The sequence below is a fragment of the Dama dama genome, chromosome 33 (assembly GCF_033118175.1).
Source record: "Dama dama isolate Ldn47 chromosome 33, ASM3311817v1, whole genome shotgun sequence".
Lineage (NCBI taxonomy): Eukaryota > Metazoa > Chordata > Mammalia > Artiodactyla > Cervidae > Dama > Dama dama.
The window spans coordinates 38,908,561-38,924,508 of NC_083713.1; the positions used below are offsets into that span (position 1 = coordinate 38,908,561).

The 15,948-nt window shown below is 44.1% G+C and overlaps 1 protein-coding gene across 4 annotated transcripts in view; it reads left to right on the top strand.

Moving 5' to 3' along the window:
* Window positions 1-2,303: 2,303 nt before the first annotated feature.
* The window catches only part of LY75 (lymphocyte antigen 75), a 116,975-nt gene continuing 103,330 nt past the window's right edge, over window positions 2,304-15,948 (top strand). For all 4 annotated transcript variants that reach the window (XM_061135342.1, XM_061135339.1, XM_061135340.1 and 1 more), the window contains exons 1-3: window positions 2,304-2,509; window positions 7,854-8,225; window positions 13,093-13,263. In XM_061135342.1, coding sequence (XP_060991325.1) covers window positions 2,416-2,509; window positions 7,854-8,225; window positions 13,093-13,263 — 637 coding nt within the window. In that variant the 5' untranslated portion in view covers window positions 2,304-2,415. The remainder of the gene's footprint in view (window positions 2,510-7,853; window positions 8,226-13,092; window positions 13,264-15,948) is intronic.

The window sequence follows — 15,948 nt, forward strand, 5'->3', positions numbered from 1 at the left end:
CCTTGGACCCCTCTTTATCGAAAAATAAAAAGGAAAAGAAGAAAATTGTATTCATAAAGCTGCATACAATTTCAGGGGTTCACCACAATCCCCCTGAACTCCCATTTAGCAATCCCTGCTATAAGCAGGTAGCACTGAAAGGATGTGAGTAAAGGAAAGGTGGCATATTTCAAACTGTTTAGAAGCCTTCACTTGCCTGAGGCTTGGCAGCGAGGTCAACTGAGAAACTTGCAGGACTGTGCAAGCTGGAGCTCACACAGCCCTAAACTAACTCCAGGCATTCATTAATAAAGTAAACTAATATTCAGTGAGAGCTCACTCTGGGACAAGCCTGGTGCTGTGTTAATGAAGAAGATCAGATCACTGCTCTCAAGGAGCTCCAAGCTAGACAGGATGAGAAAGGTAAGCAGTCACAGGTGTGGAGGGAATCGGAGCAGCAACAGATTGCCTTACCCAAAACTTTACACAGCCTGTTCCGCAGAGAATCAAGTCAACATCTTTAATATCACATTCAAGGCACTTCACAAAGTAGCCACACCTCACCTTTCTGCTGTCATTTCCACTCAGGTCCCAACGACAGCTTCTGTCAACACACACCTGCATCCCGCAGGTCGACCACACTAGACTCTTTGACTGTCTTCTGACACTGTTTTGTCTTTTCCTGCCTCCGTTCTGTCACTATGTTCCTCCCACCAGCTGCGCCTGGTCAAGTGTCTACCTATTACCCATGGCTTCCCTGGTAGCTCAGATGCTAAAGAATCTGCCTGCAAAGTAGGAGACCCCGCTTCGAACCCTGAGTCAGGAAGATCCTCTGGAAAAGGAAGTGGCAACCTACTCCAGTATTCTTGCCTGGGAAGTCCCATGAACAGAGGAGCCTGGCAGGCTACATTCCATAGGGTTGCAAAGAGTTGGGAATGACTTAGCGAAGGCCCAGCTGAGGTGTTGCCTTTGTGGCGTCTCCCTATTCATTCTGCCCTGAGTTAACTGAGCATGCCTCAGTCTCCCCCAGTACTCACTAAGCTGGAGCAGGCAGGGCGTCCTCCTTTGATCTCATGCTGGGATGGGCCCAGCTTCCTGTGCTGGCAGGTGCTCAATATACACACTGAACCGAAAGGCGACGGCCTGGGGAGAGAACAGGGCCAAAGGAGAGATAGGAGCCATCAGCCAAGCCTTGGTGGTTGGAATCAGAAAAGGTAAACTTCCTGTTCACCTCCTTCTGGAAGAATTCACCCTGTGGGGAGGGCGGAAGGTCATCCCAGGCACACACCATGCACTCAGTAAATACAGGTTTAAAAATACAGGACATTCAATTCCACACTCAGATCACCCTATTTATGATAGCTATTTATAATGAGAGCCTGGGGCTTCCCAGTTGGTGCTAGTGGTAAAGCACCCACCTGCCAGTACAGGAGACGTAAGAGACTAGGGTTTGATCCCTGGGTCAGGAAGATTCCATGGAGGAGGCATAGCAACCCACTCTAGTATTCTTGTCTGGGGAACCCCCATGGACAGAGGGTCTAGCAGGCTACAGCCCATGGGATCTCAAAGGGTCGGATACGACTGAAGAGAATTGGTACACGGGCAACTCAGATCACCCTATTTATAATGGTATCGGTTCCCACAAGCTGAGGATAAAGTCTGCTCTCACAATGACCAGTTTTGGAGGCAGACTTCCACACTTCTAGTGGATTATAATCGTTGTTTAATTATTAAGAAAAGAGCTTACTTGTAAAGGCCAAACAGTTATACGACTTAGTCATCTTTGGAAGTCTTACAGGGTCACTCAAACAGCTCTTGCTTTTAGTACTTTAACAAGTGCGGGTGCAACCGCATTGTCACCTCACCTTTGTTTGTACTATCAGATACTCAGGACGGTGCCAAGGACGACTGAATTCTTTGGCTCGACCACAGTCGCAAAAGGATGGGTGCACATTTCGCTCTTTCGGGTGCGAGGGGATGCGGGTGCCTTTCCAGGCCAGCTGCGCGAAAGGAAGAAGCCGGTGCCTAACTGAGGTGTGTTAGGCAGACCACCCACCAGGGCGGTGCCAAGTCCCAGCCAGTGCCGCGTCTCCTCAACTTTACTGAAGAAGCGGTGGGGCCCAGGACTTGCCCCTGGCCCCCTAGTCTGCGCGGTGCTCCGCTCTCCAGCCTTGGCGGGCAGCCCAACGCAGGTGCTCAGCGCTCGTTACACGCAGTCTTCCAGCCCGGCGTCCCGCCCGCCACCTCCTCCGGGCCCCGCCCTGGGACCCGCGACGGGCTGATCCGATTGGCCGAGGGCGGCGGGGGCGGGCCCGGGGCGCCCCGGGAGGCCAGGGGTTGGGGGCAAAGGCGGTGGAGGGGCTGACCTGGCGCAGGCGGAGGGCTGAGTGCCGCGTGCCCCCGAAGACCCGACTGGAGCGCCGGGGCCGGCTCGGGATGAGGACGCGCTGGGCAACCCCTCGCCGTGCGGCGCAGCTACTCATGCTGCTCCTCCTGGGCCTCGGGCTGGTGGAGCCCTCTGGCCGCTCAGGTAACCGCGGGCGCGTCCGCCGGCCGGCCGGCTAGGGACCTCGACGCCGCCGGGTCGGCCGACTGTTCTCGGCTCGGGTTCGGGCTGCGCGCCGGGGTCCTGTCACCTCTGCTGGACAAGTGAACGGAAGGGAGGTTGCGGGGAGAAGGCGCTCCGTTACCCTCCGGAGTCCGGGAGGAGCACGGGGTGGGCCGAGGAGGCGCAGGGCTTTTCTCCTGCGGAGGGCCTGGAGTCCACCGTAGGGGAGGCACCCAGAGTGTCTTTTCTGAACGAGACTCCCGCTCCTTCCTCGTCCTTTCCTCTACAGTCTTGCTTCGCTAGGGTTTAGGGCTTCTCAACAGCCCCCTCACTCACCCACCCACCCACCTCACGCCGCCTCCCGCTGTCCCGGCCCTCCTTCGCCCCTTGGTCAACTTGGCCACTCAGGAGCTTTCCACTCACAGCGCCAGAATGAAACCGCGATTCTCTGACTTCAGTCTGCTCGTGGTGCCCGTCAAAAAGCCATGTCTCCTACAATGACTATGGCCAAGACTCTGATATGATGCCCTCCCCCAATGCCTCGAGCAGCGACTTTTTCTTCTAATTGGCTTATCGGGCTCCAAAGGTTTACCCCACCCCCCACCCCAGAGGCCGAAGTTCCCGCAGTGGAGCCCAGGTTGCTTGCCCAGAGACCTCTTGCCTCTCACTTGAGAAGCAGGACGAGGAGCAGACACCCTTAGCGGATGCTGTGAGCAGTGCCTGCCCCACCCCCTCCCCTTGGCAGCACCCGGAGTTTGCTTTTAATCTCTCTGCCGTGGCAAAAGGTGTGTTGAGGACTTGGTTTCTTCCTCTGGCTGCTTCATAGGCAATTAGTGAGCTGTCCCCACCTATCACTTCTGTCATCATGTCAGAATGAGGAAGTAAAAGATGGTCAAGGGAGTTTTTGAAAAACTTCAGTTTGCTTGTGGTATTTACTTTCATTGCAGTTAAGCTGAGTTACTGTCTGATTGTTCAGATCATGAGTAGCATCATCTTATCTATGTTAAGAACTTTATCGCTGACCTTGTTTTGATTCACCCTTCTGCATTCTTCTTTGATCCCCCATATTGGGAACTACCAAAAGGCCTTTATTGCTGTGAGAATTCTGTTTTGCCTGCCCCCATAATCCAGGGAGAAGATGATCATGGCAGCAGCTAACTGTAGTGGAAACACACTAGACTTTCAATCAATAAACTTGGTCTCCACCTGCATTTGCTTTATCTCTTTTGTCTCCCCCCCATAGAACTCAAGATTTTCTTAATTTCTGCAATCTCTGCAATTCCTGGCCTCTCTCATCAACCAAGAGCAAAGAGCACTAACTTAATCCCGTTCTTCTTGCAGGAGGTCCTCAAAGGTGTTTGTTTTCCTGCATCCTTCCCCACCTTGAGCACTTGGTCCAGTCAGACTTGTGGCCCTCTTGAGGGAAGCACTGGGATTTTGAAACCTCAGCCATTTGGGTAGCTTGTTTGGCACTATGTCAGCTTCATGATGCTGGTGATGGTGTGTGCTTCATCACATGTGTGCAGCTAGGTTTGTGCAGGCGGTCTCCAATACTCAGATGCAGGGGAAGTACTTCTGTGTCCTTGGGAGGGTGCCAATTGCTTAGTTAGCTTTTTTGTCTCCTTGGAGGGCTAGCAGCTTGAAGTATACTAATTTTTCAGAGACTCCTGGGGTTTTCATTAGCCCACACCACCCAATCTGAACTTTATGACTTTCTGACTCCTCGTACATTGCTCTGGACCCAACCATCACTTTAGGACTGTTTTTGAACTGGCAAAGCCAGACTTCTGGGTCTCTCCTAGTGTACATTCTGCACATATAGTAGCAGCTCCAGAAAATGCTTAACAGTGTGGGTTCAGGAAGTTCCCCTGAAACTAAAAAAGTTGCAATCTTCATCCTTCTTGCCTTCCCAAACCATCTCCTCTCCATGTGTCTGTGGGTTACAAAATGTTGAGGTCCAGTTTCTCTTTGGAATGTGCAAAGCTCTTTGGTTTGGGTCTTGTAACACAGGAGTTACTTAATAATCAGACAGTAAGAAAGAGCTTTCCTGTGATGGTCTAAAAATTCATTTTCAATTTATGATAATGCTATGTAGCTATTTCTTCTTAAACACTAGTAGAATGTTTATATAAATAAACATTTTTAAAAATGCTCTAGGGATGATGAGATAATAAGTCTTCTTTTCATCGACCTCTATCTTTTAGACTTGTCCCAATATTGTATTTGTGGGTTAATATTAAAATTCCCTTTAGGGCCAATGTAAAGTGAATAAGATACAATATAAGGCTATCAGTAATGAATCTGTTTTATAAATTGCTCTGCAATCACCGTTTCAAAGTGTAATACATTTCTGATATATTTCATACACCCTTATTTAACAAATTTTTAAAATTATTTTCACATTTTCCAGACCTCCCCCACCCCAACCTACTTTCCCAATAGGGTCACAAGACTGGAGCAGACTGAATAGCTTCTTTGTAAGGGTAAAGAAAGATATAAAGAACTATCACGAGACTACAAGACTCTCCCTAGGTTATATATTATGTATGAATGCTTACACATTATATATGAAGGCTAATAACAAGTTTCCTTAAATCATATCAATAATTAATGTATTAGCTAAGTGATCACAATAGATGTCAAGCATTGATATTACATACGTGGTTAAAAGATAGATTTAGAATGAGACAAGTATCTACAATTGTAGATTTTGGAAGCTTGGCAACTCCTTTTCAACATAGCTACTCCACACCTCTCCTATAGTCTTTCAGAATTTCTACAACCTTGTTAAGTCCATGGTTGTCCTAGAAGTTAAACATATAGTAAATGAAAGTGAAAGTATTAGTCACTCAATCATGTCTGACTCTTTGGAACCCTCTCCTATAGTCCATGGAATTCTCTAGGCAAGAATACTGGAGTGGGTAGCCATTCCCTTCTCCAGGGAATCTTCCCGATCCAGGGATTGAACCTGGATCTCCTACATTGCAGGTGGATTCTTTACTGTCTAAGTTACCAGGGAAGCAAATGGGAAAGGGTAAATTTTTTTTTTCTCTTCCACAGTACTTATAAGGCAGCACTGTCACCTAAGTGCACATGCCCAATACAGATGGAACTCAAATGACCTAAAATGCCACCAGCATGATGTAATAAAGTTGTGGACATCTGTTCAAAAGCAATATGCAGTGAACTTAGCAGAGACCTGTAAAGCCTGCAAGGCTAGGAAAACTGAATTAGTGGGAGCATAGGGTGTTAGCACTGGAAGTAACTTAGATTTTTATACTCTACTGCCTTCATCTCACATTTGGAGATGAGAAGACCCTGGGGAGATTAACCGAATTCCCCAAGGTGTCCCGGCTAACCAGAAGCAGAGGTAGATCTTCGGTCTAGGACCCCTAACTCCTTATTCTGCTGCTCTCTCCACTGTTCTAAGCACTGTAGCTAATCCATTGGATTCTGCAAAGGCAACTTGGAAAATCTTGGGTCAAAGAGCACAGAGCAAAGTGCTCAGGAAGGAGAGCAGGGAGATTTCAGAGCAGGAGAGGGGAAAGTTCTAGCAGGGGTGCACTGCCCCCTCTCCTGCAGAAGCCGACTTCTTTGTTTCTGCTACAGCACCTGATACTCCGGAGCACAAGAGACATGAGAGGGAATAGATTGGGAAAGAGTTACATCATGGTCTGATAATCTTCTACGATAGTATGTTTTCCTTTTTTTTTGGTTAACTGCCTGCCCAAACTCTGTCTGTAAGATAGGGAACAGCAGAGTGATGTCAAAGAAGAATGAAGGATGGAAGCTGCTATTCAAACAGATCTAACTGCAACCCTAGGCAATATTTTAAAATAGCAACTTGAAAGTGGAAATAGCTTAAGGTTTTGAAGGGTTTGTTCTTGTTGTTCCTGTTGTTTCTCTTGGTGCTGCTACTGCTATTTAAAACAAGCAAAAATTCTGTCCAGAGTTCAAACTGGAATTGAACTTAAACATATAGGTGTTATTTACATAGTGAAATTTCCCCTCCAGTCCTTAGTATAAGAATTTTTAACTCTGCAAGCCTATAAATTATTATTAGAAAAGGTGTTTAGTGTTAGTAAAACCACTGAATGTGACACTGGCATCAAAATGAAAGTACGTTTTGGGAACTAAAATTTTACAGCTCCTTCTCCAGAACCCTTTGGTTCATTGACAAAGATGGCTTACGTTTGTCTAAACTGTTTCAGGTCATCAACATGTTCTGTGCTATACCTTCACAAAATGTTTCTTTGTAAAAGCACTGACCAAATTGTACTATTGTAATTCGCTATAACAGATGTGAATCTTGCTCTACAGACTCAGGTGTTCAAGAAACAGTGCACTACCTTATTTTCATAAAATCAAGTTAAATTTTATTCTGAGGTCCTATTCTACCAGGTTAACAGAAATTCAGTTTCTATCACTACTGAGGTCTTCCCCAGCTCATGCAAAACTGCCCAGAGAACACTCAGGGAGATCCCGCCCTGAAGTAACCGCTCATGCTGGTTCCTTCTGAGTTTCCCCTTGTCCACACCTACTGGGTCTTGAATCCTGTGAGTTAGGTGGTTCCTAGAGCTCAGGTTTTACCTCCCTGGGTGGTCCAGATGGTCAGTGCCCACATCCCCTCCCCAGGGGCTTCCTGTCACCTCCTGGAGGTGTGACGGTGGAGCTGGCCACAGGTCTCCCTACAGTCAGAACCCAGACCTCCATCGCCTCTTATCCCTTTATCCCACTTTTCTACCCAGTCTCCTCTCAGACACATTAATGTCATGTAATAGTTACCTTGCTGTAGTAGCCAAAGTGCAAGCAGGACAGAATTGTGTCCTGAAAGAGTTCAGAATATTTTTCATTGACTACAGGCCACTTATCTAAAGAAGCTCTAAGGAGCTTCTTCATCTCATTAAATAAGGAGGAGATCTCACTGAATGACAGTAACAAATATGTATACTATTCTAAGTGTTTTGCATGTTTGAGCTCATTTTATCCTCACATCCAGCCTGTGAAGTACTGTTTTTCAAAGGAAAAAGCTGATGCGCAGCAGGTAAATGACGCCCTGATCACACAGCCAATAAGTAGCAGAGCAAACTATTAATATGAAGCCAAGCAAACTGGCCCCAGAGCTCACGCTCTTAATCCTACACTGAACTGCCTCTCTGGCCCCCACTGTCCTCCAGCCTTGTGCAGAACATTACAGTTTATACAGCTGGGAGGGTGTTAACAGTCTGGGGGTACTCAGACTCACTCCCCTTAGCAAGCGGGGCCAAGGCACATGAGCCATATATTTCAGAATCCTGAAATGTCTTTTCTGCCTGTCTTGTCTCAGGTAATGATCCATTCAGCATCGTCAGTGAAAACACAGGCAAGTGCATCACGCCGCTGAACGACTGGATAGTGGCAAAGGACTGTGACGAAACCAAGGACATGTTGTGGAAGTGGGTGTCCCAGCATCGGCTCTTTCATTTGCAGTCCCAGAAGTGTCTTGGCCTAGATATTACCAAACCCGCAGATTCCTTGAGAATGTTCAGCTGCGACTCCAGTGCCATGCTGTGGTGGAAATGTGAGCACCACTCTCTCTACGGGGCTGCCCAGTACCAGCTGGCCCTGAAGGGCGGACACGCCATAGCAAGTACAAATTCATCGGATGTCTGGAAGAAAGGAGGCTCAGAGGAAAGCTTGTGTGCCCAGCCTTACCACGGTGAGTCCTGGAGAGGGACTCTGACTTATTTGCTGCTGTATTTGGTGCAAGTGGCCTTATACGTGTACCTCTGATCACACTTAGAGTCATACACTGGTGAGTCAAGTAAACTGGCCTCTAGTTCCAGGCACTCAGTAGTAATGTTGAGGGGCGTCTATGAGGTCAGTGCTATTTGCCCACTTTCACAGGGAAGGGTAGGAGAAGTTAGGTGCCTTGTCAGAGGTCTCACAGCCGTTCTGTGGCACCCGGGGGTTTGAAATCTCTCTGATTTCTGAGCATATATACTTTCCATGATTACATCCTGAATTCCAGAGAAAAGAAAATGTTAGAGTGACTGGAAGTCCCCTACACAGGATAAAAGTCAAATAACCTAAGAAGGTTGACTCTATTCTAAGTTTAAAAAGAAGAAGAAGAAAGAGAAAAAAAAAAGGGAAATGAATTTTTTTCTTGTCTGCAGATTGGGATGTAATGGAAAAACTTGAAGAGTATTGTGTGGCTTTATTTTTTATTTTGGCATGGCTATCACACTGTATTTATGATTCAGTATTATAAGAGTGGACTTTTTCCTCAGTTGCCTCCAAAATAAGTATATGAATACAAATCTTCCTCTACTTACAATGTTGTTTTGTCCCAATAAACCCATCATAAATTGGAAATATCATAAGTTGAAAATGCATGTAATACATTTGTAATGAATATCATAACTTAGCCTGGCCTGCCTTAAATGTGCTCAGAATGCTTACATCAGCCTACAGTTGGGAAAAGCCACCTCAAACAGAGCCTGGCCTATTTTATAATAACGTGTTGAATACCTCATGTAGTTTATTGAATACGGTACTGAAAGTGAGAAACAGATGGCTGTGTGTCAGTTGTTTACCCTCGTGACTGTGTGGCTGACTAGGAGCTGTGGCCGCCGCTGCCCAGCATCAGAGAGAGGACTGTACCATATATTGCTAGCCCAGGAAAAGATCAAACTTCAAAGTACAGTTTCACTGACTAGGTATCACTTTCATACCGTCACGAAGTCCAAAAGTATGTCATACCATCATATGTCTGGAACTGTCTCCTTTGCCTTTGGGGGCACTGATCCTGAACTTTGAGTCTAGAGACTCAGTTACAATGAATTTTTGAGTTTAAAAGGAAAGGGTAGATTTATCTTTTAAACCTCCAAATGTAAACTAGCTCTCACGCAAGCAAATCTTTTTCCATTATGTTGCTCTAAATTATATCAAATGTTGAATGTGTGGGTATCTACCTATATACATTTATATATGTTCCATTATATTATCTTTGTCTTAATTGTTATCTCATGTGTGCTCTTCTTTGTAAATTTACATAGCTTTACAGAGATTTTTTCCTCTTCTCTTAAGCTAAATTTGACCCCCCATCTTTCTTGTACCTGAACAGGTTTTTCTCCTGGAGGAACCACCTCTTTCCATTTCCTAGTGAGGGTGCAGCAGCTTCTGAGATGTCAGGTTCTGCTGTTATGGGAAATGTCTGAGAATCAGAGATAGGGTTTTCCTTTTCTTCAGTCCTTGACGCTTGAGTAGTTGAAAAGTCTGCTTCTGCTAGCTACCTTCCTCCTAACCTTAAAAAGCAGTTGCTTTTTGGATACCACTTTAAAAATGGCAAGCTTAAATTTTGTGCTATAAAAGCCTTCCTCTCACTTGGCAGCCAAGAGAAAACATGGAACCAAGCAAATTGCCTTTTGAACTGGATTTAGCTTGTTTCATTATATTTGTTCAAAGATCAGAAACAATAATTTTCTTGGCCGGGTTCCTTCTGTCTTCTCCTAACTGATGGACATAGTTGTAATTATAAATTCCCTCAGTCCCCTAAATGCCTTCATTTCAATATAACTAGTTTTCTTTATAATCCTATGTGTTTTATTTTATGCATTTATAATGTTTTTCTGAGAAGGGGCTCACATGTTTCACACAGCTGCCGAAGTTATCAATGGCACAGAAAAGGTTAAAAACCCACCTAGGGCATCACCCCAGAGAAAACTGAACAGTGCTCACCAGCAAGAGCCCGCAGGCTGTGTTTGACCTTATCAAATACAGTATTTTAAACACTAAATATCAAACTAAGAAACTTAGAAATTCCTAAGACAAGATGCATGTAGTCCTGGCTTATCAGCATGTATCTTGAGTTTTCATTTGCACTAACGCCAGGGCCAAACTTGCCTCTTCTCCATTCCTCTCCAGGTGACAGGTACCATCAGAAATCTACAAGTCACCCTAGAGTTCCTCTGCTCTTCTCTCCCACCATTCAAATGTAGTCAAATATTAAGTCCTGGCAATTTTACTCTTTTAAAATTTTGTAGTCCCTTCTTATTCTTGGGTTGGAGACTGCTGTCTTAAGTTAGAGACTTTCTCTAGGTCTGCTCTCTCAAACTTCTCATATTGGACCTCGCCCCCTCCTTCTTGTCTAATTGTACAGAATAAGAAAGATAAGATACCAGAGTCCAACAAAGTGAAGTTCAAGGTAACCCAGCTTGTTACGGCAAAGCTAAGGCTCAAAACCAGGATGACATTCCCCAAATATAGCTTCTTTACTTTTCCCTTGGCTTCTGCTATATAAATTTTTTTACTCCTAATATAAAAACATTTATCTGTCATTATGTTCTGGGTTGCCTATCTCCTCACCCCCGTCCTGTGTGAGCCATACTCCTCTCAGAAAAAACTTTCGCTGTATAAATTTGATGAATTAATTGCTCTTGACTGGCATCCACATATGCATTTATATCATTAAGATATCTTGGCCTCACTATCACACCTCAGTTTTAAATGTTTGATGAATCACGCAGAGGAAGTAGACTTTCAGTGGTGGGGAACCTATAGAAGTGTCTGAATTCTAAGCAACTTAGAAGTCTGCCAAGCTCTTTAAATATTAAAGCTGTTTTTTTCTTTTGCTACCAAAGAAATTAATGTTAGTTTTCTATGTAAGCATCTCATCTCACAGATGTTTGCCTATTGCAAAGTAAGCTGTGGTTTTAAGGCTGCCATCATCGAAAATTCATACATTCAAAGGGTATCTTAGGAAAGCCTGTCTCTCTGGGGAGACCCTTGGGACTTAAGAGGTCCAATAACATCAAAGAATGTGTAAGAATAAAAGTCTTCGTGAATAATTAGCATAATTTAGCTGCTGCCGTTTCAGTGGTTGTTATATGCTTATCATTCTTCAAAATGTATTGTGAACAGGAGAGCTTTTTAACTGAAGCCCAGCTTTGAGCTTATGACACTAACTTGAAGCCTGAGAAGGCAGCCATTGATATCACAAGTTGTCCTTTTATGTCAGGGACTCAAGGAGAGAGCCAGTTCTGATCCCTGTCACAGCTGAATGACTCAATGTTTCACTTAACGACTCTGCAAAAACGGGGATTTCACAAACACGTGTAATACTTGCCCCACTGATCTTGTGGGCTTGTGGGAAAGAGCAAGTGAAAGCACTTTTACAAGTTTTACCAAAAAAATAAACCTCATGATTCTACGAATTATAGTCATTGTGCTCAGGGACTCTCCTTTTAAGTGCTGTGATATGGGAAGAGAAATCAGTCATGTGCTATTGGGAGTTTTGTCATGGTTAAAAATAAAAGGTAGATAATAAGTAGAATCCTTATAAAATATAAGGTCAAATTGCTCTTTAACCAAATTATACTGTTCAAAACCATTTATATATCAGAGGAAAACAAAACCAAAATCCTTAAAAGATTGTTTGCAAATAAAAACATCTACATTATTTTCCTGCACTGCTGCTTAATACATTTTAAACTGTTAAGCCTCACATTTCAGTTAAACAAGCAATTGAGAATAATAAAGAATGTGGAATCAAATTCTATCTTAAACACCCTTTAAGCAAATCTATGAGACATTTTGAGGGACCCAACTAGCATGATAAATGATGATAAAAATCTGATTATTGTGCTTTACCTATAATAGTCATTATTTGATCTGATAACAACCATGGTTTTAAACAAATTATGGAAAAAAGTGACCAAAATAGTTAGAGGGTTAGCTGTTCTATAAGACACCTCTCCAAAGGAACTGTTACCAACATAAGTATTTAGCACTTCTTCTAGCATTTCCAGGTATATTTGAGGTTGGAATTGTTTTTCAGTTCCTCTCCATGTACCAGGGAAAAATTGTTAACAGGAAAGGCTAGTTTTGCTACCTTGCTGGCCACCAACTGGTTCTATGACTGCCCTGCTGACTCTGGTTCTTCTCTCATAACCTGAATTACCATGTCCTATCCCTCTCCAAGAGACTGCTGAGAAACTCAGCAGCCTTTTCTCCTGCTTCCTCAAAACTCTCAGCTTTGATTCTACCACCAGTCTGTAACAATGGAGCTATTTGTGCATCTAACTCCACAGTTGGTTTCAAAGCCCACACCCAGCCTCAGTGATTCCAAGGTATTTTGCTGGCCTCACTCTTACTAAAGAAAATAGAATGTAGGTTTCATCTCAAGCAGACACCCCTTTTGGTGACTTTCTCTGCCCTCCAGAGTAGTCAGTCTATCCTTACATGATAAAGCCAGGATCTTTTAGCTCCTCATCACAATAAATGGAGCTTTACCTGATCATCTCACTGAATCTCATGAACAGCCCCATGAGCTGATATCATTATTCCTAATTTTCAAATGCAGAAACTGAGACTGATAGATGTTGAAGAGCTTGTCCACAGCCACACAGTTGGTCAGTGAGGGAACCAGCATCCGTGCTCTGAATTGCCACATGGTGCAGTCCACCTAGATACTGTGTTCTCATAAGTATGAAAACATCTTTCAAAACGGTTTTAGAAGGTAGTTAACTAAAGCTGATTATCTAGTTTTTAACTCTTCTTTCCTCTACTTTCTCCCCAACCCACAGAGATCTATACTAGAGATGGGAACTCTTTCGGGAGACCTTGTGAATTTCCCTTCTTAGTTAATGGGACCTGGCATCATGAGTGCATTTTTGATGGAGATCGCAGTGGGCCATGGTGTGCAACTACCTTAAATTACGAATATGATCAGAAGTGGGGCATCTGCTTACAACCAGGTATGTATGGGCTGGTGAACTTTGTAGGTGGAAAGAAAAGGATACTGTTCCTATGTGGCAAAGGGGAAAGGGAAGAGTCCATGATTACTCAAAAATGATAGCAACAGATATCCTAGAAAAGGAGTGTATATTTGAGGGAAGACAGGGAAGTCGTGTGTAGCTAAGAACTTACTTTCAGAAGTAAGCCAGGAAGAGAACCAAGACAGGATGTTGTCACTGAAGGTAGGTGATGAGGAAGTCTGCTGTACCACAGACACTTCAGGAAGAGGACCAGGCCACTTCCTGGCTATTGCCAGGGGCAGTCAGGAAATTGCTACAAGCCTTAATAGAGCAGTTTCAAGATTAAGAAATATTTTTTAATGGGCAATAAATTAAAAGCATCAACAGTAAACAGAAAGGCAAAAGCTCCAGTAATAGTAATGGTTATTACTTATAGTAGCAATAGTTATCTCTTGGCCCTGCCAAGTATCAGGTGCTATTCTAAGTACGCAACCTTTATTAACTCATTTACTCCATATACAGTTTTATAAGGTAGGTACTATTATTTATCCTCATTTTGTTGTTGTTTAGTTGCTAAGTCCTGTCAGACTCTTTTGTGACCCCATAGACTGTAGCCCTCCAGGCTCCTCTGTTCATGGGATTTCCCAGAAAAGAATACTGGAGTAGGTTGCTTTTCCTTCTCCAGTTGATATTCCCGACCCAGCGGTGGAACTTGGCTGTCCTGCATTGGCAGGTGGATTCTTTACCACCGAGACATCTGGGAAGCCCATGTCCCCATATTACAGATGAGCAAAGTGAGGCACAGGAGAGTTAAATCAATTGCCTAAGGTTACATAGATTATAAATTTCAGAGCTGGGATTCAAATTCAGTTCTGGAGTCCTTGCATCAAACAATTATGTTATCCTGCCTTATTCAGTAGCCAGTCTGATGAAATTAGTAATGCTGATCTCTCTTTAAGGGAAGCTGAGCTTCAAAATGTAGAGTCCTAAGCAACTTGAAGAGATTATCTCAAGCCAATCATTCTCAAACTTCAGGTTGCAACAGAATTATTTGGAGAGTTTGTTACAATACAGATTTCTGGGGTCAACCTCCAGAAATTGTAATTTGGTAGATTTTGGATGGTATCCAAAACTTTGCAGGTTTAGTGAGTTCCCAGATGATGCTGATGATGGTCTGGGGACCACACTTTAAGAATTACTTTTCTAGGTAGAGGCAAAGGCTTTTCAACACTTAGAACTTACTGAAAGATAAAAAGCCAACATTTACTCCACCTGTAATTAATGACAAGCTGGGTTTGGTCAACCAGGCACCAATTTTATTTCAATCTTACTATAGTCTGGATCATGGGCTTCCCCAGTAGCTCAGCGGTAAAGAATCTGCCTGCAATGCAGGAGCCATAAGAGACACATGTTCAATCCCTGGGTCAGAAAGATCCCTTGAAGGAGGGCACCCATTCCAGTATTCTTGTCTGGAGAATCGTGGACAGAGGAGCCTGGCAGTCTACAGTTCTTAGGGTTGCAGAGAGTTGGACACGACTGAAACGACTTAGCATAGCACAGAGTCTGGATCAGAAACTTTAGGGATTGTGGAGAGGCTTAGATGTTATTCAGAGCAAACCCTCATTTCTCAGGTGAGGAACAGCAGACCTAGATTGATGAAGTAGCCTGTCGGTGTCAGACCATATTTGTGTGGGGCCTGGTAGATCTCCCAGAATTCTGACCCTCATTTCCCAGTGTGCTCCACCTTGTTCACTCCCCATCCCATTCCACCTTGTGGCCTTGCCTGACGTGTGTTACTTTGGATGAAAGAGGGGGTTGTCAGTGCATTCATGTGCCTCCCTTTCTACAGAAGTGAGACCCCCCTTTCTCAAATCTGAGGACAGCTGAATCATAGAGATTGTATTTTACAGCAAATAATACATTGCCATCCTGCTGAAATCTTCTAGATTTACAAGTGTTTTGCCTTAGTGATAAAAAAAGAACCTTTAGGTAATGCACTTGCAAATCCACCTACTTTGTTTTTACCAAATGTCACAACCACCTCTATTGTGGTTTAGGACATTCAGAAGTGGCTGAAGAAGCAGTGTATGCCATTCAGAAGATCAGCAACACCAGGGTTAGACAACTGTACTCTGGTTATAGCTCTGCTGCCAGTGTCCCTAGATCCTTGTTCCTATCTGTGAAATGAAGACATTACACAAAATGATCTCTAAGGGACCTTCCCGCTTGAGGGTCCATAAGTATAACTGGTTGTGGGAGACCCTTTGGAAGAACCCACGTGAAGCCAGGGATACACTTAACGTAAGCTCTGTTGGTTTTTCCTTTTTGTTGGGAGCACATGGAGACCCTGAGTATATTTTTGAACTAGTTGTATCAAGACGTACATATCTGTCCTGGAAAGAGCTTGAAGGTTCTTCGTCTAAAGTTATGCATGTTCTTTAGATATTTGTTGAAGAAAAATGATGTTCACATTGTACATGTATATTTATATATACATATACAGTCTTCCCAGGTGGCACTAGTGGTAAAGAATCTGCCTGCCCATGCAGGAGACACAAGAGACATGGGTTGGATTGCTGGGTTGAGAAGATCCCCTGGAGGAGGAAATAGCAACCTACTCCAGTATTCTTGCCTGGAAAATTACATGGGTAGAGGAGCCTGGTGGGCTACAAGGGGGTCACAAAG